Source organism: Nicotiana tabacum, chromosome 19 (genome assembly GCF_000715075.1).
Source record: "Nicotiana tabacum cultivar K326 chromosome 19, ASM71507v2, whole genome shotgun sequence".
Classification (NCBI taxonomy): Eukaryota; Viridiplantae; Streptophyta; class Magnoliopsida; order Solanales; family Solanaceae; genus Nicotiana; species Nicotiana tabacum.
Window position 1 is genome coordinate 125,571,503 of NC_134098.1, and position 27,530 is coordinate 125,599,032.

Here is a 27,530-nt window from a genome sequence, read left to right on the forward strand (position 1 = left end):
TCAAATAATTTATAAATCCCATCAGAATTAATCTCCATGTTGTTGCCTTGAATGCGAGGTCCTAAAACGAGCTAAACTGAAAATTGTGGGCAAAAACGTAGAGGAAGGGAATTAAAGAGGAAAAATTAAAGGAATTTTATTTAGTGTGTTTGTGAACTAGGGAGTAGGGAGAAAAGAAAGATCGTCTTTTCAACTCAAGATGATAAGAGAACAATTTTTACTCCTTAATTCTTTTATCTTCTCGTGTAAATGAGATAAAGACCATAAGTATTCAATTACTACTACTTGTTCTATTTCAGTAATATTCCTATTTCTATTTAATTAATTTCAAAAAGAATTTTTCTTTTCAATATTTTAAAATAATTTAATTTAAAGTTCTCATTTTATCATTATGATAATTTTATGTTACACTTTTAATAATACAAGTTTAATTTTTTTTTATAATCATAAGAATATTATGTCATGTAAGTTCACAAATTTAAATTATGCAACCAGTGAAGCAAGTTCACGTAAACTAATGTTTATTTTGAAACAACTAAAAATACAGAAGTCAAAGTTTACTTTTGGAATAGTAGGAGGATCAAATTTGCTAGTATAACTCTTTTTTCGATTAATTTAACTTGACGGTGGGCGGTTGGAGGTAGTTGAAGAAGCAATGTATGGGAAGGAAGTGAAGAACGTGTCCATGGCTGAATCTTGAGTATCCTCACATACTCACATTCCTTCTGTCTTTTTCTATTATAAAGTATTAAACTAAACTCACAAAAGCACAATTACTACTCTACTTCTCTATTGCTTTTCACCAAACACTTGATAGACATGGCTGTGAAAGAAGACAGGAAGCCATCAGTGGAGATCAACAAGCTCAAATTCACCTACCCTGGTATCGATGGTCACCCGCCTCCCGGATCTACGCCCTTAATCGAAGATTTCTCACTTACCCTCTATCCTGGTGATCGCTGCCTTCTTGTTGGATCCAATGGCGCAGGTTCTATTCTATTGCTCTTCTTGACATTGAATTACAATTGCCCTCTTTAATATAATTAAGAAATCAAAAGGGTTGCTTTAGAATTTTTATTTTTTTGCTGCTTTGAACGTCCAATTTCGAAATTTAGGGTGCATTTGGTATAGATGAAAATGTTCTGTATTTTTGGTGGAAAATGTTTTAGTTGGAAATCATTTGCTGGATCATGTTTCAGCTGTTTGAGATATAAAATTTGGAGTCACAACCCACAGGGTAATTGTACAATGTACAAGATAAGCTATGAGGATAGTGTTTTGACATACTTTTTAGTATTAAAGGTTTACAACAATGTTCAAATGTTTATTGAAGTAAGCATATGGAGTAAGATGTGTGATATTTGTAAATGGAAATGACTTCCACCTTTTGGTAGAAAATATAGAAAACATAGCTAACCAAACACAGAATAGGCATTTTTCGCCCTACCAGTAGACCTGAGAGACATCTCGTGTTGGGTAAATGGATGTACTTTTTGTAGGAAAGACTACAATTCTGAAGATATTGGGAGGAAAGCACATGGTAGAACCAGACATGGTCAGAGTGCTTGGAAGATCTGCATTTCATGACACTGCTTTAACCTCTTCTGGAGACCTCAGTTATCTTGGCGGAGAGGTATCTTTTCTCTTTCTCTATTCATCGACCATCTTTTTATGGGTTATTATGTTTTTAGGACTGTTTGCTTCTCTATTTTGTTAAATGCATGTATTGGAATTGGGCAGTTCTCATCTTCTGTCCAATTCAATATTCAAGCATAACCAAGTTTTTTTCTGTTATGTTTACCAAGAGTATGGCGTCAACTATGCTGGAGATTTATTTGGAATCAGTTGTAAAATTCTCTTTAACATGGTTTCTCTCATTTATTTGTTGGTAGTTTCAACCTGTAATATGGTACATTACAAGAAGGCTTTAGTTATAAAGGTGATATGTTATAACAATGTAAACATCTTGTTTAGGCTTGATAGATCTGTCTCGTGAAAACATAAATGTACCACATCTTTTAATGAACTTGTGAATTCAGAATTGATCATTAAAGTAGAAAATTAAGTTCTGCTGTGCTTTCTTTTCTGCAGTGGAGGAGAGAAGTTGCATTTGCTGGATTTGAGGTGCCTATTCAAATGGATATTTCTGCTGAGAAAATGATTTTTGGGGTTCCAGGAACTGATCCACAAAGACGAGATGAATTAATTAAGGTATGAATGGAAAATGCACGAAAGTTCTCTTTGTGGATATTTTTGAAGTCCCATGGGGCTTTTGATCTGCTTGATTTTTGATTGTTATCACTATGCCCTATTACACAAGGCAACACAAAAGGAATATATTGTCTATTACTTGCTCAGCAGGTGTTAACCGTATTTATCTCTAAAAAATCTGATTGTGCGAACATATCTAATCTTCAAACAACTAGATATTTTAAATTATATGTTGATGCAGGTTCTTGGTATTGATCTATCCTGGAGAATGCACAAAGCATCTGATGGGCAAAGAAGAAGAGTGCAGATCTGTATGGGTCTTCTGAAACCATTCAAGGTACACCTGCAAATACTTTCACGGAGTAAAAGCAGTTACGGTTTAACTGTCACAAATTGCTTGAAGACAATGTTGACATAAGATATCCCCCTGCTTGTGTAGGTTCTTCTTCTTGACGAGATTACAGTTGACCTAGATGTTCTAGCGAGGGCTGATCTTTTGAAATTTCTGAGCAAAGAATGTGAAGAGCGAGGCGCTACAATAATTTATGCAACACACATTTTTGATGGTCTTGAGAATTGGCCTTCTCATATGGTAAGAGCTGAATCCTACGTCTTGCTTTATTTGGATCTTTTGAAGAAAGTAGTGATACTTAAAATAATTATATTATTTGAAGCTATACGTGGCTCATGGGAAGTTGCAATTAGCAATGCCAATGGACAAGGTAAAGGAGATCAGCAATATGTCATTAATGGTAAGTTCTGATGTCACTAGAAAATATAAGATCCAAAGTAGAACCTCATTCAGTTTTTATTTGGAAAGTTCAAACATGCTCCCCATCCTACTGCTTAGCTGGGAGGTTCGTTGATGAACTGTTCGATTTCATCAAGCTCCTGGACATTTGGCTGAAACATGACAACTTGTTATCATATCTTTTTCTAAAATGGATTATACATGATATACTTCATATATTTTTTTTGGTAACAACTGTGAATATTACCATTTATAACAAAATCTTTACACCTAAAGAGCACTTAATACCACAACCACCTTCTAGGAAGGTGCTGTGGAAACTAAGCCTCTAGACAAATACTACTTACAATTATGTAGTGATCTTTTGCAGAAACTCTCTACATGTATGAGCCTTTCTTGATCTACCTGATGTATCTATTCTTTCTATAACATCCTGCTTTATCTGTCTTACTACATCCTCTATATTTACATTGACACCTTTAAACATTCTCCAGTTTCTAGCCCTCCATGTATGGTAGAACATTGATCCAAATATTGCTGCTACTATTTCTTTCTTGGTCTGCTTCCAGTTATTCCTCTTTATACTCTCCAAGGTCTTCCTAATGTCTCCATCCTGTATTTGAACACCAGTCCAAGCTGTAATTACTCCTCTGAGTGCTGTGATCCAGCTACATGCTACAGACAGGTGAGTGCTGTCTTCTTCTGTTCCTGCATCACATAAACAGCAACTTCCATCTTCAACTTGGATATGCAGTTTTCGAAGCCTATCCTTTGTTAATACTCTGCCTTGTGCTCCTAACCACATAAAAAACCTGTGCTTTGGTTGTGCAATGGCACTCCATATTAAGTCTGCTATGTTCAATCTGTGCATATCTCCCAGTAGAGCTGTATAACTTCTAGTTATTGAGTACTCTCCTCCGAGAATAGTGATCTCGCTCATACCACGCATGCATATCATCTTTTAAGGAGTTGAGTTTCTCCGGTACCAGCTGCTATCCAAAGGTGGCTTGTGGTTCCAAATGTTATTGATAGTCTTCATTTAGATTCCATGCACCCACTTCACCCATAAGGAGTTTTACTTATCAATCAGCTGCCATGACAATTTTCCAACAGATGCTACATTCCAAAGTCTACTTCCTTGCACATTCAGCCCTCCATATTTCTTGGGAAAGCATATCTTTTCCCCAAGACACAACAACAACAACAACAACAACAACAACCCAGTAAAATCTCACTAATGGGGTCTGGGGAAGGTAGTGTGTACGCAGACCTTACCCCTATCCCGAAGGAGTAGAGAGGCTATTTCCGAAAGACCCTCGGCTCAAAAAAAACAAAAAGACAAAAGGAAAAAAAGGAGACAATATTAGTATCACAACAGCAATCATAGGAAAAATAGGAACACCATGAAATCCAGAAGAACGATGCAAAGCAAAGGGAGACAATATTAGTATCACCACAACAATCATAAGAAAAATAGGAACACCATGAAATCTAGAAGAAAGATGCAAAGCAAAAGCGATAGCTAGTAAATAGGACCTGCACTGAAAAGCGAAATAGTAAGACACAACATTGCCATTAGCTATCTTAGACAAAAACCCTACATGTCTAGTCCCACAATGGTACGAAGTAAGGCACAACTCAACTACCTTCTAACCTACAACCCTAATACTTGACCTCCACATCTTCCTATCAAGTGTCATGTCCTCGAAAATCTGGAGCCTCGTCATATCCTGCCTGATCACCTCTCCCCAATACTTCTTAGGTCGCCCTCTACCTCTTCTCGTGCCCTCCATAACCAGCCGCTCACACCTCCGTACCGGAGCATCTGGGCTTCTCCTCTGAACATGTCCGAACCATCTAAGCCTCGCTTCTCGCATCTTGTCATCAATGGGAGCCGCGTGCACCTTCTCCCGAATATCATCATTCCTAATCTTATCTATCCTAGTGTGCCCGCACATCCACCGCAACATCCTCATTTCTGCTACTTTCATCTTCTGGATATGTGAGTTTTTAACGGGCCAACACTCAGCCCCATACATCATGGCCGGTCTAACCACCGCTTTATAGAACTTACCTTTGAGTATCGGTGGCACTCTCTTGTCACACAGGACTCCAGATGCTAACCTCCACTTCATCCATCCTACCCCAATACGGTGTGTGACATCCTCGTCGATCTCCCTCCCCCTGGATAACCGAACCAAGATACTTGAAGCTGCCTCTACTCGGGATGACCTGCAAATCAAGCCTCACATCTACGCCCACTTCCCCTGGCTCAGCGCTGAACTTACACTCCAGGTATTCCGTCTTCGTCCTGCTCAGCTTGAAACCCTTAGACTCAAGAGCCTGTCTCCACACCTCCAGCCTCTCGTTAACACCGGCTCACGACTCATCAATCAGAACTATGTCATCGGCAAATAGCATGCACCATGGCACATCCCCTTGAATATGGTGTGTTAACGCGTCCATCACCAGGGCGAATAAGAACAGACTGAGCGCAGAACCTTGGTGTAACCCCATTACAACCGGAAAATGCTCAGAGTCGCCTCCTACTATCCTAACCCGAGTCTTAGCCCCATCATACATGTCCTTAATCGCCATAATGTAGGGAACCGACACACCTTTTGCCTCCAGGCATCTCCAAATAACTTCTTTAGGAACCTTGTCATACGCTTTATCTAGGTCAATAAACACCAAGTGCAGATCCTTCTTCCTCTCTCTGTACAGTTCCACCAACCTTCTAACAAGATGTATAGCTTCTGTAGTCGAACGACCCGGCCATGAACCCGAACTGGTTGTCGGATACAGACACTGTCATCCTCACCCTCGCTTCCACCACCCTCTCCCACACTTTCATGGTATGACTCAGTAATTTAATACCCCTATAATTGTTACAACTCTGGATATCACCTTTGTTCTTATACAATGGAACCACCGTACTCCACCTCCACTCATCCGGCATCCTCTTCGCCTTTAAAATAACATTAAACAACCTAGTCAACCACTCTAAACCTGTTCTCCCCACACACTTCCAAAATTCCACCGGAATCTCGTCTGGCCCAGTCGCTCTGCCCCTACTCATCTTACGCATAGCTCCCACGACCTCCTCAACTTCGATACGCCTGAAGTACCCAAAGTCACGGTGACTCTCGGAATGCTCCAATTCGCCTAGCACAATATCCCGATCCTCTTCTTCATTCAGAAGTTTATGAAAGTAAGTCTGTCATCTCCTCTTAATCTGGGCATCTTCCATCAATACTCTACCATCTTCGTCCTTGATACATCTCACTTGGTCCAAATCCCGAGCCTTCCTCTCTCTCAACTTGGCCAGCCGGAATAACTTCTTCTCCCCACCTTTTTTCCCCAATTCCTCGTACATATGACCATAAGCCGCAGTCTTAGCCTCCGTGACTGCCAGCTTAGCCTCCTTCCTAGCTGCCTTATACCTCTCAATGCACGCTCGCCTTTCCTCCTCGCCTATGCTCCCCACTAACTTCAGGTACGCCGCCTTCTTTGTTTTCACTTTACCTTGGACCACTTCATTTCACCACCAGTCTCCTTTGTGCCCACCAGAGACGCCCGTCGAGACCCCTAACACCTCTCTCGCAGCCTCCATAATACAGTCTGTTGTCGCTGACCACATAGTGCTCGCGTCACCACTGCTCCTCCAAGCTTCCATAGCCGACAACCGCCCCTCCAACGCTTGGGCTTTATCCTTAGTTAAGGCTCCCCACCTAATTCTCGGTCTTCCTCGAGTAGACCTTTTCCTCCTCTTTAACATAATACCAACGTCCATCACCAAGAGCCTATGTTGCGTCGCGAGTATCTCACCCGGAATTACCTTGCAATCCTTGCACAACCCTCTGTCATACCTCCTGAGGAGGAGATAGTCAATCTGAGTCTTCGCCACCGCATTTTGAAAAGTAACCAAATGCCCCTCCCTTCTCCGAAAGCTAAAGTTCGCAATCACCAACCCAAAAGCTTTAGCGAAGTCCAACAACGATGTACCTCCTCCGTTCCTCTCCCCAAAATCGAAGCCTCCGTGCACCTCGCCATAACCACCTACGGTCGACCCAAGACACAAGGGAAACTTTTTTCTTTTCCTCTGAACTCCCCCATAGATAATCTCCGCAACTTTTGTCAACTTACTTAACCACACTCTGGGGTAGAATGAAAATTGCCCCCCCCCCCCCCCAACAGAAATTATAAATGGAGAACAACACTGAGTTGATTATTTGAAGTCTTCCTGCATAGGACAGCTGCTTGGCATATGTAGTTTTAATCCTACATGTTATTTTATTCACCAATTGATAGCACTCTAATTTGCTCCATTTCTTGGATGATAGAGGCACCCCAAGGTGTCTTATAGGAAATGTACCTTGTATGAATCCTGTCCTAGTTAGCAACTTCTCCTTAGTAACCTCATCAACCCCTGCTATAAAAATGCTTGACTTCTCTAGGTTTGCAATCAAGCCAGATGCTTTGCTGAAGTGTGATAGTGCTTCCATGACTCTTGTTAGTGAGGCAATGTTACCTTTGCAAAAGATCATAAGATCATCTGCAAAGATCAAATGAGTTAGTTGAAGTTGTTTACACATAGGATGAAACTGGAAGTCAGGTGAACTACTCATGAACTTCAATGTTCTAGATAAGTATTCCATCACTAAAACAAACAGTAGAGGAGACATGGGATCTCCTTGCCTAAGCCCCCTTCTGCCTTCAAAGTATCCATGACCTTCTCCGTTAATCTTGATAGAGAACTTTGTTGATGTCACACAAGTCATGATCAGTTGTAGGAACCTCTCAGGGAATCCAAATCCTCTCAGTACTTCTTCCAAGAACCCCCAATCCACCATATCATAGGCTTTTCTCAAATCTATCTTCATTAAACATCTGGCAGAAGTTTTTCTACTATAGTATCTCAATAGGTCATGGCATATAAGAACATTGTGCATCATGGATCTGCCTGGGTGTGAATGCAGTCTGATTGTCTGCTACTAACTGGCTAACTGCATGTTTAAGTCTGCTACATAACATCTTTGATATGCCTTTATACACTACATTGCAACAAGATATGGGCCTGTATTGACTGGCATATTCTGGGACCTCCACCTTTGGTATCAATGCTATGTTTGTTGCATTCAGTTGCTTCAATAACTTCCCATTATGGAAGAATTCCAGTATTGCTGTAGTGATATCCTCTCCTACTATACTCCACGCTGCCTTAAAAAAACCACTTCCAAAACCATCTCGCCCTGGGCTTTTACTGCTGTCAATCTGATATATTGCTTCCTTGACTTCCTTAGCATTATATGCTCTTAGCAAGTCTACCTGGTTCTCTATGATAAGCACTGGTCCCATTTTTAAGAATCCTTCTCTTGCTTTAACTCTAGTTGGAGTATTTTGCCCCAGTAGCTCTTTATAGTAGTCCACAAAAATGCTTTCAATTACATCTGGATCACTTTGCCACTCTCCCTGTTCATTTTATAGTTGAGTTGTTGCCTGCTTCAACCTCTTGTGCTTGATTATTGAATGAAAATACTTTGTGTTTTCATCTCCTAATCGTATCCAATTTGCCTCGCTTTTCTGTTGGAGATATGACTCTGCCAAGTAAGAAGACTCCCTAAACTTCTTGTATGCCTCTCTCTCCTGTTGTAGTATTCACAGGGCTCCCCTGTAGTTTCTCTTGAGCTTTTTTAAGTTTCTGCCTGTCTTCATCTGCTTCTGTCACTATGTTTCTGAAATATTGAGAATTCAGCTGCTTTAAACCTCTTTTCATCATTTTCAGTTTCTTTACTACCTGCCACATTTTGCACCCCTGAATCTGCACTTCCCATCCTGCTCTTACCCTCTCTAAAAAGAGTGGATGTTGAGCCCAAACATTGCAGTATTAGAATGACCTTTTACTCTGGCTTTCTCTGCTATTAGTAATACCTTTGCTGGACAGTGATCACTAATACCCTCAGGCAAATATCTTACTTTGCATGGAGGCATATCTTCAAGCCAATCCCCATTTATAAACACCCAGTCTATCTTTGAGAAAATCCTTTGGTCAGCATATTTATCATTCCATGTATAATGATTCCCTAAATGAGGCATTGCTATTAGTCCACAAGTGTCGACACAATTATGGAAATCCACTATTTCTGCCCATGTAACAAGGTTGCCCCCTATTCTGTCATCCTCATTTAGCACCGAGTTAAAATCGCCTACAAGCATCCATGGTTTTGTGCACACCTTACACTGCTCCATGATATTCTCCCATAAACTCCTCCTTTCCTCCTTCCTCCTTTCCTCCTTGGTGTTAAAAGCATAGATCACTGATAACATAAAGGTCATTTGTTGAGGAATGAATTGCACCTCACATGTTACCATTTGAGCAGTTATTTGCACAGGTATCACCTTGTAATAATCCTGCCTCCAGATAATCAGGATCCTCCCATTATAGTGAGACTCTAAGTTTGTAATATATTGCCATCCCCCAAATATTTTTTGGACTACTTGGTCTATTTTAGCTTTCTTTATTTTTGTTTCCAACAGACATGTTAAACCAACTTGCTCTTCATTGCAAAGGAGTTTCGAATCCTTTTGCTTATTAGGGGCATTTAAGCCCCTTGTATTCCATCATAGCATGTTAACCATCCCCTGATTGGTTAACATAGCATGAATACAAGGGGCATTTAAGCCCCTTGTATTCATATATTTTTCTCATATGGATTTTGCATGGTTGTTCTAATTGGATATGCAGAGGACAGTAGAGAGTTGGCTGAGGAAAGAAAGAGACGAGGAGAGGAAAAGAAGGAAAGAGAGAAAGGCAAAGGGCCTTCCAGAGTATGGAAAACAAGTTGAGGGCAGTCGAGTGGTTGGGGATCCAGCTCGTGCTGCTGCTCGTCCGTTAAACAACGGTTGGGCTGGTGGAAGGCTAAATTCTACTATTGCTGGTGAAGAAAATTTTGTCTTAAGCTCAAACCGTGTTCTAAGATAAAGAGAACTGATGAACACTTTTTGGGAACTGGTGTTTCAACTTTTTCATTCTTGCCGGTCAGATGATCATGAAATTAGTGCTTTTAAAGTTTGTTAAATTGTAGAATAGAAATATCTATATTATTTGATCTGTTTACGTATCTCCAATTCTCTATGTATTCTTCTGGAAAAGAAGAATAGTGCGGTTTTATAATTCGATTAAGACTAGAGCACAAATGTTTCCAGGTTAAGATCCAGTCTCAAGCTTCTACAGAACACCATAGTATGTGCTATTTGCATACAAAATTATGTTAATTATGCGAGTCGATTAAAAAGTTAGAATTATGGAAAAGCATGGTAAGACCAGATATATGTATTTGTACACTTGCTCAGCGTAAGAAAAACGAAGTTAATGTGAGATTAGAGGGGATTGTGGTACTTAATTGCAAACAATTCAAACATTCAACTAGAATATCATGATAGATGAAGATGAAAATAGAATGATTGGAATTGGAATATTGCAGGAGTGTGGTGTCATCGAAGATATCTGTCGAGGTAAATGCAAAATTTGTAACATGGTTTTAAGAACATCAATGATATATGAGAGTAAAAAATGGGGCTTAGTGGTCCAACGTAGATTCTACAAACAAGATGAGTGTGCAAGAATTTTAACACAATATAACCCAGGATCAAACATGAATACATGATTACAAACACAATATAGAACACTAAGTACGTATTTGAATTAGCAAGGACAATTGCATTTATGGACTGTCATAAAATCCAAAATGTTTACATTTATATATTTTTCTTACAGGGCATTGTAAAAATATCGATGTTAAAGAGTGATGTGCATCATACAATATTACAAAATAATCAAATCCAACAGAAGGTACAAATAATATATCTTGGGAGTATACTCCTAGTTTTATTGTAAACTTGATGGTTGCTGATTAAGTCCAATAAAAGTTTTTGTTTGAGTTAAAAAAAATATGGAAAAGGGCCAAAAATATCCCTGAACTATCAAAAAATGTCTAAATATATCCTTCATCTACCTATTTTGTTAAAAATACCCATATGCTTACCTTCCTGGCTCATTTATGCCCGTAGAATTTTTTATTTTTTGCTTTTTTAAAATTATTTATTACGTGGTGAATTCCTATTGGACGAAATTAAACCCACCACCCTGACATTTTCCCTCTAATTAAACTCGCCCTAACACAACATACCCGCCCCATGACCCAAAATTCGTAAAGTAAAAGCATCTTCTTCTTTGAACTTGAAGCTTCGATGGAGTTTTTATTCAAGTTCAACCAATACAAAATTATCTTGTGTCCAACCCATTGAAGAAACTTTTATAAACTTCAAATAATAAACCACACCCATGTGAAATGCTACGAATAGTTAGCAAAAATCAAACAATAGCATATTAATCCAGAGAACAAAAATCATTAAGATAACTAGATTTTTTAGTCATAAGTTCAGCAGATGAGGTAATTTAATACTAATAGGTTTCAATCATCTAAGGTAGGGGTAGAAAACGGGCGAGTCGGGTCGAATATGGATGGGTCGAAACTAGGTAATACAAAACGAATTCAACCTGACGCATATTTAATACGGATAAAAAATGGGTTAACTGACGGATAATATGGGTAACCATATTATCCATGGCTTTTAGAATATGATCATTTTTGGAAGAATTCCTAATTTCCCAAGCTTGAGAACCCCCAATTTGAGTCTTTACAAATGTAAAAGTTAAACTCATTATTGGTTATTCATTGGTTGTCCATTTTCTAAGTGGATAATATATTTGTTTGACCCAAAAATATAAATCTCGGTTCAAATAATTAATCCTAATTAAACATAGGTTAATCTTAGTTAATAATAATTTCTTCAAATCTTGATATCAAAGAGGTAGTTGAAAAGCATTTATGAAGACTATAATGATTGCTTTTACAACTACCTAGAACAATAACAATATGCAAGATATTCAATAAGTGTCAATATGGTGACAGCCACGTAATTAAGGGAAATAATTTAAGCATTAAAAAGTGAAACAAAGGAAACTTCTACCTGCCAATGATTGGATGACAGGTCCTCAAATAGTCGAGGATTCCTCGGATCAGGCAAGAATCTTAATGAAAAGTAAAGTCTTGTATTAAGTGAAGAATAAATCTTTTTCAAAGTGTTGTTCTTACAAGAAATGAATTTCACATCCCTTTCCTCTCTCTCTTCCTTCTATTTATATGGGATCCTTTCCCGAAAAATCTTAATAGTACAAATGTAAGAAATATTCACTAGAATATTCCCTTCCTGATTCCATTTTGAAAACTAGCCGTTACAACTCTCTCGTCACTATTCGACCACGACCCTCCTCGACTGTTTGACCACGATCCTCATCGGTATTTTGACTACGGCTTTCTTAGACTCCTCAACCTCGGCTAATGTGACTTCATGGTAGTCCTTAAATGGCGATTTGCCGAGCCTTCTCGCAGTGTTATTTTGACCCAAATATCCTAAAGGCAAATTTTGACCCATACAGTTAGTCCCTCCGCTTATTGAGACCGGCCTTGGGTGGGCTTGATGAGCGAATTATATTCATTGCGGTCAAAATAATTTGGTGAGTTGGTAAGTCGTAATGACTGAGGCGGAGTGGCCAACGTGGCCCTTTGCAAGCAGCAAATTTTTGATATCATACTACCCATGGTTCATGATGATGTCATGATATCTTGCGTCATTATGACGCGCGTTCCCTAGGCGTTGCTTCATTTTGCGTGTGACTCCTGATTGGACGTGCCGCTTCGATTTCGGTGCCAGATAATGATCAGGTGGCTTTTCGATTCCGATGCTCAAATCCTTATAAATAGAAGTATGAGGATGTGATTTCAAAGTTTAAAGAATTCCCGTATCGAAACCCTATATTCTCCTCTTTCCCCTATTGCTATGCAACTTTTTATCCTTGGATTTCAAACAGTCGAGGATTCCCCGGATCAGGCAAGAATCTTAATGAAAAGTAAAGTTTTGTATTGATTGAAGAATATTTTTTTTTTCAAAGTGTTGTTCTTACAAGAAATGAATTTCACATCCCTTTCCTCTCTCTCTCTCTTCCTTCTATTTATATGGGATCCTTTCCCGAAATATCTTAATAGTACAAATGTAAGGAATATTCACTAGAATATTCACTTCCTGATTTTATTTTGAAAACTAGCCGTTACAACTCTCTCGTCACTATTCGACCACGACCCTCCTTGACTGTTTGACCATGATCCTTATCGGTATTTTGACTACGGCTTTCTTAGACTCCTCAACCTCGGCTAATGTGACTTCATGGTAGTCCTTAAATGGCGATTTGCCGAGCCTTCTCGCAATGTTATTTTGACCCAAATATCCTAAAGGCAAATTTTGACCCATACAGTTAGTCCCTTCGCTTATTGAGACCAGCCTTGGGTAGGCTTGATGAGCGGATTATATTCATTGCGGTCAAAATAATTTGGTGAGCTGGTAAGTCGTAATGACTGAGGCGAAGTGGCCAACGTGGCCCTTTGCAAGCAGCAAATTTTTGATATCATACTACCCATGGTTCAGGATGATGTCATGATATCTTGAGTCATTATGACGCGCGTTTTCTAGGCGTTGCTTCATTTTGCGTGTGACTCCTGATTGGACGCGCCGCTTCAATTTCGGTGCCAGATAATGATCAGGTGGCTTTTCGATTCCGATGCTCGAATCCTTATAAATAGAAGTATGAGGATGTGATTTCAAAGTTTAAAGAATTCCCGTATCGAAACCCTATATTCTCCTCTTTCCCCTATTGCTGTGCAACTTTTTATCCTTGGATTTCAAACAGTCGAGGATTCCCCGGATCAGGCAAGAATCTTAATGAAAAGTAAAGTCTTGTATTGATTGAAGAATAATTTTTTTTTCAAAGTGTTGTTCTTACAAGAAATGAATTTCACATCCCTTTTCTCTCTCTCTTCCTTCTATTTACATGGGATCCTTTCCCGAAAAATCTTAACAGTACAAATGTAAGGAATATTCACTAGAATATTCACTTCCTGATTTTATTTTGAAAACTAGCCGTTACAACTTTCTCGTCACTATTAGACCACGACCCTCCTCGACTGTTTGACCATGATCCTCATCTGTATTTTAACTACGGCTTTCTTAGACTCCTCAACCTCGGCTAATGTGACTTCATGGTAGTCCTTAAATGGCGATTTGTCGAGCCTTCTCGCAGTGTTATTTTGACCCAAATATCCTAAAGGCAGATTTTGACCCATACAGTTAGTCCCTCCGCTTATTGAGACCGGCCTTGGGTGGGCTTGATGAGCGGATTATATTCATTGCGGTCAAAATGATTTGGTGAGCTGGTAAGTCGTAATGACTGAGGCAGAGTGGCCTACGTGGCCCTTTGCAAGCAGCAAATTTTTGATATCATACTATCCATGATTCAGGATGATGTCATGATATCTTGCGTCATTATGACGCGCGTTCCATAGGCATTGCTTCATTTTACGTGTGACTCCTGATTGGACGTGCCGCTTCGATTTCGGTGCCAGATAATGATAAGGTGGCTTTTCAATTTCGATGCTCGATTCCGTATAAATAGAGGTATGAGGATGTGATTTCAAAGTTTACAGAATTCCCATATCGAAACCCTATATTCTCCTCTTTCCCCTATTGCTGTGCAGCTTTCTTTCATGTTCTAGCGATCCTCGCCGTTTCTAATTCTTCTTTGTTCGGCGCCTCCTTCTTTTTTGTGGAAATATGTCTAATGTACCTTTTGAATCCAGCGAGGTGAGCGATGCGGTTCCTTTATCGACGGTTTTTCCTTCTTATGCGGGGAACTTCTCTACCACCACCGCTGAGGATGAAGGCTTCCCAACGGTGGAGGAGATAGTTCCTCGAAATCCCGATGTTAGGTTTGACTTCTCGAAGTTTCCCAAAGCCGTCCCTAAAACCTTCAAATTGTTGATGAAATAGCTAGGATGATTTGACAGAGCTCAGGTCTAAATACGGCATTCCTAACCACGTCGAGTTGATCCCCGCTAGGTGGGATGAGGTGAAGTTTCATCGCCCTGGGTACTGCACTTTCTATGCCTACCCCTTCCACGTTGGCTATAGTTTTCCTATCCTTCCGCTGGAGGAGGAGTTCTGCCGCCACTACGGCGTTTGCCCAGCTCAGCTCGCGCCATATGTTTACAAACTCCTCAGGATTCTTACCAAGTTCGCGGAGCTGGCCGGGGTCAAGCTCATGCTTCGCCATATGGCGTGCCTGTTCGCCCCCAGCTTTTACAGGCGGACGATGTTGAATCTTCGCCATCGAGGAGGCAAATATTTGGTGGTGAAGATAGACGATAAGGCTAATCGCCAGTTCTCGCTCAACTACTTCTTTGTGAAACCGAGGATATGGTGGCTGATGTCGACAATTTTTCCGAGGCTTGGAATCATACTCGTAAGTTCATGACTTCTTTATTTGTGACCATCTGGTCGACGATATTTCTGCCTGGGTGGGTCGGCTTCTTCCTCACATTGCGGGGATACACGAGTGGCCGGGCTTCATCAAAAGGTTTGACCATCATCCTCCCCCGACTGGTAAGTTATCTTTATTATCAACTTCTTGATTAGTTTTCTCTTTGGGTTCTCTTCGGCAGACTTTCGCTCTTTTCTGTATTTTCCTTAAATTCAGCCAGGAGGTCTTCAACGAGATCGAGAGCCCCCGCCCCCGCGTTCAAAAAGAGTAAGAATGCCAAGGACTATGATTCTGCTCCTTCTTCGATGGTGTCATCTTCGACCCACGCCCCGGTTCCCCTTCGATTATTGATGTCGTTGTTCGTGCCTCGGCTCCTTCTGTTGGTACGTCTTGGTCTACTCCTCTTTCGACCGCCTCATTATACCGTCTCATAGATGAAAATGAGGAGGAGATGGCAGCCGGTGAGGAAGACTTGATGCCCCGCAAGAGAAGGCACGTGGATACTAATAATGGGATCGCTCGTGCCGTCGACGTGAAGGGAGGTGATTTTTTGCTGCGCGAGACGGCGATTATAGTCATTGAAGATGAGGATGAATTGTTATCGGAGATTCTGGGGTTGGGGGAGGCCTAAGACAACATGTCTTCCCCCGTGACGATGGATACAGAAAGACCGGCCACCGGGGACTCAGACACTTTGTGGCAAGACGAGCCGTCGACTTTACAGCCGGCTGATGATACTTCTTTGGTTTTCGTTGAAATTGGCAAAGGTGTTGCTGAGGAAGGCTACGCGACCGGCTCAGATATTAATGTCGGAAACCTGCAAATGATGGAGGAAGGTTTCACCCAACTTGAGGTAAGGTTGGAGGGGTCCACGAGGAACCTATTAAAGAATACGGAGGACATGGTCCCCATACTCGCCCCCCTTTGTTCCGAGACGGAGGGTAAGAGCCTGAAAGAGTTGTATGACGATACTCTGTCGAGGAGTATTGCTGGTCTTGCCCTTAGAGTGAGTTTTTGGCGATCTTTTCTCTCTCTCTCTCTCTCTCTCTCTCTCTCTCTCTCTCTCTCTCTCTCTTATTTTTATCCTTGCTTTTATTTCTGACTCATTTATTTTCTTTTTTTGGTCGCAGACGATGATATTGGAGATTGAGAGTACTCGAAGGGAGGAGAGGCGTAGGGTAATATTTGTGAGGTTGCAACGCAAATATTTTGAATATCTCAGCAAGTACCAAGAGTTTCGCAGGCAGTTTGGTGAAGGGGTCAATTTGCAGACCCTTCGCGATGAATTGAAGGAGAAAGATGACGAGTTAGTAAGAGTCATCGAGAAGTGCAGTGTCCTTGAGGGGACGTTGCGAAGTAAGGAGGAGGAGCTTGAAATCAGCAAGGGCGTGGAGGCCCAGTGTAGCGATCTTCAAGCGTAAGTAGTCGAGCTGCATAGGCAATTGGAAGATTGTCATCTTCAGTTGCAGGGCCTTATGGGTGAAGTTGCTGAGAAACAAAGCGAGCTCGAGAAGGCGGAATCTCTTTGTGTGGATCCTAGATGAGATTGGAGGTGCTTGAGCTACTGAACAACACCCTTCGGGCTGAGGGGGAAAATGACCGGTCCGCGGCGAAAGCTATAGAGGAGCGACTAGAGGGGAGGGTCGCAAAGCTGGAGAGAGATAACGCCTCCCTTCGTGGTCAATTGGTAGCATTGGAAGTTGATAAGGCTCAACTGCTTGCACATACCTCTTCTTCCCATACTTCGGAATTTCCCAACGTTCCTGGGGCATCGTATGAGGAATGGATTCACGCTGAAGCTCAATTGGATGTATATCAAGATTTGTATAAGGCAGGATCCGTTACTGAGGTCACTCTCGAGGAAGTCTGCGTTAAAGCCCATGAATCTTGAGTTGTTTACGGGTATGAGCCTGCTACTCCTGAGGATGATGAAGAGGGAGATGATGGAATCGTGGACCATCTTAAAGAGGATGCTTGGTATGATACGGTGTGGGCGGTGTAAGTGGGGGTAATCAAGGTGGTGAGGATGTCGGTAGTCAGGACGATGGAGGTGCGGAAGGCCCTGATGGTGGTGACTAGTAGTTTTTCTCTTATTCTCTTTTTTGTTAACTTTTGTCGTGTTGTTGGTGGCTTCTTCATGAGCCTTTGTAAAGAATGTTTCAAGTATGAAATGCCAACTTCGTTTTTTGTATCTTCTTCTCCTCCTGTGGTTTGTTTTTGTGTTTGTGTATTTTTTAGTTCTGTTGGTTGATCGACCCCGTTTCTCTTATTGGACGTGATCACTCAATGGCGAGTTGCGGTCAAAAGTTGATAGGTGCTTATTCGAGCGAGATCGAACATGGTCTTTTGTCAAGACTGCGGCCGAGGGCCGGTACATGCTAGTTCGAGCTAGGTCGTCTATAGCTTGAATTTAGTTTGGTCGAGGGCCAGTAGGTGTTAGTTCGAACAAGGTTGAACATAACCTATATTATGGTCGAGGTCCAGTAGGTGTTAATTCGAATGAGCTCGAATATGACCTATATTATGGCCGAGGGCCAGTAGGTATTAATTTGAACGGGGTCGAATGTAACCTATGTTTAATTATAATTGAGGGTCGAATGAGGTCGAATCATAACCTAAGTTTGATTATGGCCAAGGGCCAGTAGGTGTTAGTTCGAACAAGGTCGAACATAACCTATGTTTAATTATGGCTGAGGGCCAGTAGGTGTTAGTTCGAACAAGGTTGAACATAACCTATATTATGGTCGAGGGCCAGTAGGTGTTAATTCGAACGAGGTCAAACATGACCTATATTATGGTCGAGGGCCAGTAGGTGTTAATTCGAACAAGGTCGAACATAACCTACGTTTAAATATGGCCGAGGGCCAGTAGGTGTTAATTCGAACGAGGTCGAACATAACCTACATTTAATTGTGGCCGAGGGCCAGTATGTGTTAATTCAAATAAGGTCAAACATAACCTACATATAATTATGGCTGAGGGCCAGTAGGCGTTAATTCAAACAAGGTCGAACATGACCTACATTTTAGAAAGATGTGCTGATAATCGTGATTTTTATCGCCTTGGCATTGTTTCTTTGATTACATACTTTGAGAAATTTACAATTTTTTTCGGGTGTCGGCTAGCGTTCCAGTCCCCGTCCCCGTCTATCTAGTCCCTTCATTGGTTCACCTGGAGAGTACTTGAGATGTCGAGCAATGAATTAGTAGTCATGGCGTCGTTCTCGCATACTTTGACTTAAAGTATTTCCTTTGTATACTGAATATTTCCCACGGTCGGGAACTTGATGACCTAGTATAAGCTGGAAGGGACGGCTCTCATGGTGTGTATCCATGGTTGCCCTACTATGGTGTTGTACGTTGTGTCTTGGTCCATGATGTGGAATGTGGTTTCCAGAGTGACGCCACCGGCCAGAACATGGAGGGTGATTTCACCAGATGTCCGTTCGACTGCATTGTTAAAACCAGTTAACGTAATGCAAAGCGGCACTATCTTATCTTTGAGTTTCATTTGCGCAAGTACTCGAGGATGGATAATGTCACTCCCCTTTTTTTCTCTCGAAAGCGGGTTTCTATGTGTGACAACTCTTTTAAATGAGGTATTAAAAGAGAAGAGTCGCCACCTAACGATTTTAAGGTGTGTTAGGGAACCTATTTGCAAATAACTCTGTTTTAACAAGTCCGTGTCACCACATGATCCGGTGGGAGCTTCATACTGACTTCTTATGAGGCTGGTACTCTTCTAACTGGCTTTCTTGTAGAGCCGTTATAAAGTATGGTTGTTGTACTATCTTTCTTGTACCTCTTGTAGCAACCCCTTTGGGAGGGTACTACTTACGAAACAAATCTAATTTACTACTTACAACATTAAGAAGACATTAATTAAAAAAAATATTCAGAATAGTTTAATAGTGGAAATAGGCCCATGCGATGAGGTCCAAAGTGCAATATTTTTTTTTTAAAAATACTCTTCATAATTTAATTTAATTTTTAAAAATAAAATACAATGTCAAAATATCAAAATAAGGTGATATAACCCTTCTTGAATAATCAACATCACTGCAAGTTTGTATTGTACATAAATTTTAAATTATCAGGTATAAAAAGGAAAACTAGTATTCTCCTTTGTACATATATATAAGACAAAGTGTAAATTCAACATATTACAAGACTTGAGTTATTAACACACCTTAAAACGGCAAAATAAGTTACCAAATTCAAGTTACAACATTTTGGTCTTAATATCCAAGCCTCCAAATAACATACATAAGTGTGACATATATATCATGTACAAGTCCCAAAACTATATAAAACCATGGTGCATATGCAAATGTGATCTCCATAAGTGCTCCCAAAAAGACTATTTCATAAGGCCGTCTTCAAATTTCATCTCGTAGATTACCTACGATAGAAAACAACTATCGCTAAGCATAAATCTAAGTGGCGTATAAATTTTGGGCTTGGAGCCATTAACTTTTCCAATTCTCATTTTCAGTCATAGGTAGCTCAAATGAAACATAATTTAAAACAAGTGAACAAATATATCAAAAGTATCAAATATCAACCCTTGAAGTGTTTCCAAATATCTATAATAATGTTCAAGATTCAAGAGTTGAGAAAGCGTATACTATCAATCCAAGAAAGCTTGTCAAATATCCATTTTTTGCCCAATATGTACGTGATGCCATCACACTAAGCAAAATCAGATATCAAGATGGATCGAAGCCCAAAATCAAGTAGGGTCAAATCCCAACAGTCAAGAAAATCAAGAACCATATTAAAAATGGCTTCCTAGTTCGTACTTAACACGGGCAAGTTCCATAATTTAAGATGAACTACAAATTCAAAGTCAAGATGGCAAAAGATCCAAATCAATAGGCATGCCACGATGAGTGACAAACACACTGCCACAAGAAGGACAAAGTCCCAACAAGAATGCAAAATGATCAAACAATCCGTACGAGTGGGTGATTTAGCAAATATCTTGCAATACTTGATATAACACGAATACAATGCTCTTAATTGAAGTGAAGAAAAACAAAATATCAGGTTATTTCAAAATATTCTAGCAAGTAAAAAGAGTACAAAGTTTATACACAAACCTTGGTGTTTTACCACAAAATAGTCCAACCACAACTTGAGTACGTTCAAATCGTCTACGCCCTAGACAAACCAAATCCGTCCACTTCCTCAAAAACTTCCCTTAGCTTTTACAAGGATATATATACCTCAAATACATAATAAAATATCTATATAAGATCGGTGATATAACATGTCAAACTTAACATGATATTGGTGAAAATTACCCAAAATGTTTGAAACAGAAATTCTGGACAGTATCACTGTCTCGTGTTGTGACTCAGATTTGAAGATGAAAAAGGATAAACTAGACTGTGTGGTATCTTTATAGTTGTAGATATGTGTCTTAGCGTTTCAGAATATCTTGAATCACCCCCATATCAAATTTTTTCAAAAAGTTATGCTAAACTTACTAACAGTAGTACATGGAGGGTTTGTAAAATAGAAAATCTGGGCAGCACCTGCCCTTTACTTTATCACCTATTTTCGGGTAAATAAAAGACAAAACAGGTTTTGGTTCCTTCATAAGAGTTATAGATCTATGAAATAGATTTCCATAAAGTCTTAGATCACTTAAAACAGAGCTCTATACGAAAATATATGAAGAAAACACTAATAGCTACCTAGTGTAAAATAGGGTTTAGTAACTTACCACAAAAGAGAGGAGCAACTTGAGCTTCACCAAGAACGAATTTTGCTGGTTGGTTTAGTGGAAATTTATGGTTGTTTTCATGAAGTTTTCAGGTAAATATTTAACAGTAATTCATAAAAATAATATTAAGTGTTACACATAGCAACACCATGGAACTTCTTTGTCAATATTAACACAACCTAGAGTAAGGAATTTTCATGTATTGTCAATTTCACGTTTAGGAAGTGCGAAGTAAAAATATCTCCTCATTATAAAGATTCTCAATCGAAAATGCAAATATTAGTAAAAATTTGGGGTGTTACAACTCTCTCCCCCTTAAATAAATTTCGTCCCGAAATTTACCTGGTACTAGTCCCTAAACAAATGTGGATATTGAACTCGCATATCCTCTTCTCGCTCCCAGGTAGCTTCTTCGCCAGAATAAATTTTCCAAAGAACTTTCACTAAGGGGATGATCTTATTTCTAAGCTCCTTTAACTCACGCGCTAAGATTTGGAATGTTTCTTCTCCATATGTCAAATCAGGATTGACCTCAATAGATTCAATAGGAAGAACATGAGATGGATCTGAGCGGTATCTTCTAAGCATAGAAACATGGAAGACGTTATGGATCTTGTCTAACTCTGGTGGAAGAGCTAGTTTATAAGCAGCTGGGCTAACTCTCTCAAGCACTTCATAAGGTCCAATAAATCGTGGACTAAGTTTACCTTTTTGGCCAAATCTCATAATCTTCTTTCATGGAGAAACCTTTAAAAATACCTTATCACTCGCTTTATACTCAATTTCACGCCTCTTAAGATCAGCATAAGACTTTTGTCTGTCTGAGGCAATTTTTAAGCGATCTTTGATGATTTTTACCTTATCTTCAGTTTGTTGAACAATCTCAGGACCCACCAATTTTTTTTCACCAACCTCGTTCCAACAAAGAGGCGTTCTGCATTTTCTCCCATACAAAGCTTCATAAGGAGGCATGTCTATACTTGATTGGTAGCTATTATTGTAAGCAAATTCTATCAAGGCTAAGTGTTTGTCCCAACTACCCTCAAACTCAATAATGCAGGCTCGAAGCATATCCTCCAAGATTTGTATTACCCTCTCAGACTGGTCGTCTGTTTGTGGATGGAAAGTGGTACTAAAATTCAACCTAGAACCCAAATCTTCTTGCAATCTAGATCAAAATCTGGATGTAAACCTTGGATCTCTATCAGACACAATAGAAACAAGGATTCCATGCAGCCTCACAATCTCATTAATGTATAATTCTGCCAAATGTTCCAGTGAGTAGTCCATTATGATTGCCAAGAAATGAGCACTCTTAGTTAGTCTATCTACAATGACCCAAATTGCATCATGATTCCTTTCGAGTGTGTGGAAGTCTAGAAACAAAGTCCATCGTTATCCTTTCCCGTTTCCACTCAGGTATTGTGTGATGATCCAAAATGTCATTTTTAAAGTTAATAATTATTTTTGTATTCTAAGACCTCGAAAAGCACTATTTATCATTACTCGCCTTGCGTGCACAGTCCGTAAAAATTTCCAAAAAGTTTTAATGTGAAAAATAGATTAAAATGTGAATTTGAGATTTAAGACTCAACTAAGTTGACTTTGGTCAACATTTTGAGAAAATGGACTCGGATCAGTATTTTGACAGTTTCGGTAGGTCCGTATCGTAATTTGGGACTTGGGCGTATGCCCGGAATCAAATTTTGAGGTCCCTAGCCCGAGTTATGGAATATTGATGAAAAATTAAAAGTTTTAGTTCAAATAATGACCGGATGTTGAATTATGTGCAAACGACCTCGGAATAGAATTTTGATGATTCCAACAGCTCCGTATGATGATTTTGGACTTAGAAGCATGATCGAAATTTTATTTGGAAGTCCGTTGTGAAATTAGGCTTGAAATAGCTAAAATAGGAATTTAAAGTTTGAAAGTTTGACCGGGGAGTTGACTTTTCTATATCGGGGTTGGAATCCAGTTCCAAAAATTTTCATAGCTCCGCTATGCCATTTATGACTGGTGTGAAAATTTGAGGTAAATCGGACTTGATTTGATAAGTTTCGATATCAAATGTAAAAGTTGGAAATTCTTAAGTTTCATTAAGCTTGAATTGGGGTGTGATTTGTGATTTTAGCGTTGTTTGATGTGATTTGAGGTTTCAAATAAGTTCGTATAATGTTTTAGGACTTGTTGGTGTATTTGGTTGAGGTCCTGAGGGCCTCGGGTGAGTTTCGGTTGGTTAACAGATCAAAAGATGGACTTAAACAGCTGCTGTAAAAAGCTGCTACAAATTTTCTTCTGCCGAGCAATCGAGCCCAGAAGTCGATCCCAAAAATCGAAGGCCAGAAATCGAGCCGAGAATCAAAGGCAAGGCTCGAGAGCCATAATCGAAGGCAGGCTCGAGGCCATGATCGAAGGCCCGGGCTTGATGCCAAGATCGATGCCATGACCGAAGGCCCAGGCTCGATGCCATGACCGAAGGCCCAGGCTTGAGCCTATGATCGAAGCCACGATCGATGACCTGGCTCGAGGGCCATAATCGAAGCCACGATCGAGGCCCAGTTCCGAAGGCTGCCTGGGCAGATTTATAAAAGAGGGCATTCATCCCATTCGTCATTTTTAACAAACTGGAGCTTGAGTAGAGGCGATGTTTGATAGATTTTCAAGGAAAGACATTGGGGTAAGTAATTCTAACTCGGATTTGGTCAATATATATGAATATATCATTGTTTTCACCATTTAATTAGTGTATTGAGATGGAAATTTGGAAAATTTTTAGAAATCTCATAAAAATATATTTTTGAGATTTCTGTGTCGATTCGGAGTCAGATTTGAGTGAAACTGGTATGGTTGGACTCGTAATTGAATGGGTTATCGGATTTTGTAAGTTTCGCCAAATTCCGAGACTTGGGCCCCACAGGCAATTTTTGAACTAATTTCGGATTTTATTGAAAAATATATTATTTTCTTATGAAATTGATTCCTATAATTTTATTTGACTGTATCGAATTAATTATGACTAGATACGAGTCGATCAGAGTCAAAAAATCGAGAAAAAGGCATACTACTTGGTTAAATTGGAGCAAGTCGAGGTAAGTGACTTGTCTAACCTTGTGTGGGGGAAATTTTCCCTACGATTGGTATTGAAGTGATAAATTGTAATGTGTTGAAAGTCATGTACACGAGGTGACGAGTGTGTACACGGGCTAAATGTGAAAGATTATATTTTTAAATTGTGTAGATCACTGTTGCGCATTAATTAAACTATTTTATTCTCATATATTCTTCATCATTGATTTAATGTTTATATGTTAAAGTTGCTTGACCTTTTCCTGCTAATTGTTTTACTTGTTTAGTTGAAACTTGGTTTCTTTTATCCTGTGCATTATTTGAAGTTGATTTTCTTTAAATTAAATATTATTAATATGAAGTATTTGACATTTTTAAATTTGGTATTGAAGCAACGTATTAAAGATTTTGAAATATTATTTTGCTGAATTATTTATTCTTGAATATTTTTGTAAGATTTTCATACTCACTGTGATTGAGCCATGAGCTCTTTATTGTGGAAAAATATTATTGATGATTTATGTTGGCATGAGCCGTGAGCTCTTTATTGTGGAAAAATATTATTGTTGAAGTATTTTGTCAAGTTAAATTATTTGAGCACTTGAGGTGCAAATTGTGATATATTGTGATGTTGATACGCATGCGGTGATATAAGGTCTGGGTATTGAAACACATGCGGTGAGATAAGGGTGGCTTGATACACGTGACTAGTAGGGGGGAACTACTAGAAGTCATGCGGTGTGATAAGGATGGCTAAAACGCGGGAAGCTATTTCGGGAAAAATATTTTCTTTAAAATAAATTGTGAAGGCTCCAGCGGTGAGATAAGGAAATGAGATATTAAGAATTTATTTATGATTTGGTACTACGAGGGGGTACCTCGTGAGTGCCCTTGTTGATATTGATTTATTGCCATAGTTGCCTTTGATTATTTGTTGTGATTTTCTTAAAGTTGAAAGAAATTCTGTTTTGATTCCACGAGATATTATTTGACATTATTTTGTGTAATTAAATGGTGACATACTACTTGATTCATTTCCATTGTCAATTTATTTTATTATATTGTTAAACATTTTACCATGCAATTATTATTTTTCAGTAGGGCCTGACCTGACCTCGTCACTACTCTACCGAGGTTAGGCTTGGCACTTACTGGGTACCGCTGTGGTGTACTCATACTACACTTCTTCACATCTTTTTGTGCAGATCCAGGTACTCCTTACCAGCCCCGACATCAGTGAGTTACCTGTACACGGAGACTTCGAGGTATATCTGCCAGCGTCCGCAGACTCCGGAGTCCCCTTCTATCATTATTGTGTTGCTTCCTTATTTTCTTTAGACCTTGATATATGTATATATAGACATTGAGGATAAATTCTTACAAGCTTGTGACTTATTTCAACCGGATTTTGGGAGTTGAAATCGTTTGAATTGTAGTTTATTTATTTCAGATTTAAATATTTATTCTGCATTGATAGGTTTACCTAGTCTTAGAGACTGGTTGTCGCCATATCACGCTATTCTTGATTGTTACGCCAAGACAGTGACGTTGGCTATGCCAGGTCTACCGCGGCTAGAGTGGAGAGGTACCTCGGATCATGTTCCTAGTAGGGTTGTTTCATTTCTTAAAGCTCAATGAATGGTTGAGAAGGGGTGTGATGCATATCTGGCCTATGTGAGAGATGTTAGTGTTGATACTCATACCGTGGAGTCAGTTCCTGTAGTAAGAGATTTTCCTGATGTATTTCTAGCAGATCTTCCGGGTATGCCACCCAATAGAGATATTGACTTTGGCATTGATTTATTACCGGGTACTCAGCCCATTTCTATTCCACCATATCGCATGGCCCCAACAGAGTTGAAAGAATTAAAAGAACAGTTACAGGAATTACTTGATAAAGGCTTCATTCGGCCCAGTGTATCGTGATCGAGGCCAAACCTACACCACTATAGAGTAGCGAGGATGGTCGATGTAGTTTTACCCAACGAGGTCGGGATCGATTTCCACTGGGAGTTAATTTGGCTTGGAGTTGGGTATATAACTAATCTAGATGTGCGTGTTATTCCTAATTGCACTTCCAAACATTATTGCGATTGATTCTATTCTAATTTTATACTATTGTATGCTGAGTGTAAGCTAAGTACAATATTTTTGGTGAAAGTTTTCAAGTGTTAAAAGGCACTAGGGAAGTGACTTCCGCCTAGGTGAGTATCTAATGGGTATCAAGAATCTAGGATAAGCTTGTTAGGATTGGGGTCGTGATACAACCATCACACATAAGTGCTCACTCTATACCTCTCGGTAGTTTGAGTGACTTTGCCCGATTTAGCTTTCTCAAGCCCAAATGGGTGTTCATACAATACAAGTGAAATTGGCTCAAGTTGGTATTACTATCTCTAGGTTTAACCCTTTAATTGGGGCTATCAATATCTTGAGTTCACCCCAATTCCTTGTTAGCCTAATTTTCCTAGACTTAGTCCCTCTTTATCAAGAAGAGCTTAAGTCATAAAGGCATGAGTCAGTGTTTCCAACCACTAAATCTACAATTTTAGCATGAATTAGGCTAAATATCACTAACCCATAAATAATTAAGCCCTAAAATTCAAGACCCATTAAATACCCACACTAGGGTTGGGTTACAACCCTAGATATGGGGTCTAGCTACTCATAATAACAGCAGAAATCAAAGATAAAGATGAAATATAAGCCATAATATTAAAGTACAAGATGAAAATCTAAAGTTTGAAGGTAAATCTACTCTAAAATTGCCAAAAAAGGGAAACACCAACCGTTCACGTGCTCTGCTAAAAAATACTTAACCTAAAATTGATAAAAGGATCTATTTATACTAGGCTGAAAATTTCGGACAAAAATACCCCTGCGGAGGTTTCACGGACGCGTAATTCTGACCGCGTCCGCGCTTGGGATTTTGCGGCCGCGTAATAGTGAGCGCGGTCCGCGTTTCTTCATATCTGGGCCTCGGTATATCTTCATTTCACGGATCGCGTAATGTTCACTGCGTCCGCGTAAGATTCCTTTGCGGTCGTGTAATTTGGAGGCGGACCGCCTTCTTCATTTATGCCCATCATGCAAAGTCTCTGAACCTCGACAAACGTTGTCCGCTAAATTCCAACTGCGGTCGCGCCAGTCACTTCACAGTCGCGTCTTTCTACCGTTCTCAGCGCTCAATTTTAGTGCTCAAAACAGCCTCTCTGAATCTCTATTTCGTGGTCCGCAGAATAATGGCCGCCTCAGCGATGATAATTTCGCAGCCGCCCTTTTTTATCGCGGTCCGCGTTCCACAGTATTGGTCCAGACTTGGTTTTTGTTCAAGTT

At 39.7% G+C, this 27,530-nt stretch overlaps 2 protein-coding genes across 2 annotated transcripts; one reads left to right on the plus strand and one right to left on the minus strand.

Moving 5' to 3' along the window:
* Nucleotides 1–558: 558 nt before the first annotated feature.
* LOC107789982 (ABC transporter I family member 20-like) lies at nucleotides 559–10,081 on the plus strand. The gene is made up of 7 exons (XM_016611864.2): nucleotides 559–988; nucleotides 1,500–1,633; nucleotides 2,092–2,211; nucleotides 2,453–2,548; nucleotides 2,651–2,803; nucleotides 2,886–2,963; nucleotides 9,708–10,081. Exons 1-7 carry the CDS (start codon nucleotides 820–822, stop codon nucleotides 9,942–9,944), a joined length of 987 nt encoding a protein of 328 aa, XP_016467350.1. The 5' UTR covers nucleotides 559–819; the 3' UTR covers nucleotides 9,945–10,081.
* An 11,392-nt stretch (nucleotides 10,082–21,473) lies between these two features.
* Nucleotides 21,474–21,851, minus strand: LOC107789981 (uncharacterized). The gene has a single exon (XM_016611863.2). It carries the CDS (start codon nucleotides 21,849–21,851, stop codon nucleotides 21,474–21,476), a length of 378 nt encoding a protein of 125 aa, XP_016467349.2.
* Nucleotides 21,852–27,530: the final 5,679 nt, after the last annotated feature.

Bases quoted from the DNA above. Each gene is read 5' to 3' on its own strand.
- LOC107789981 (XM_016611863.2), bottom strand. From the start codon at position 21,851: ATGAGATTTGGCCAAAAAGGTAAACTTAGTCCACGATTTATTGGACCT.
- LOC107789982 (XM_016611864.2), top strand. From the start codon at position 820: ATGGCTGTGAAAGAAGACAGGAAGCCATCAGTGGAGATCAACAAGCTC. The intron at 989-1,499 runs GTTCTATTCTAT...TACTTTTTGTAG, and splicing joins TGTTGGATCCAATGGCGCAG to GAAAGACTACAATTCTGAAG. The intron at 2,212-2,452 runs GTATGAATGGAA...ATGTTGATGCAG, and splicing joins GACGAGATGAATTAATTAAG to GTTCTTGGTATTGATCTATC.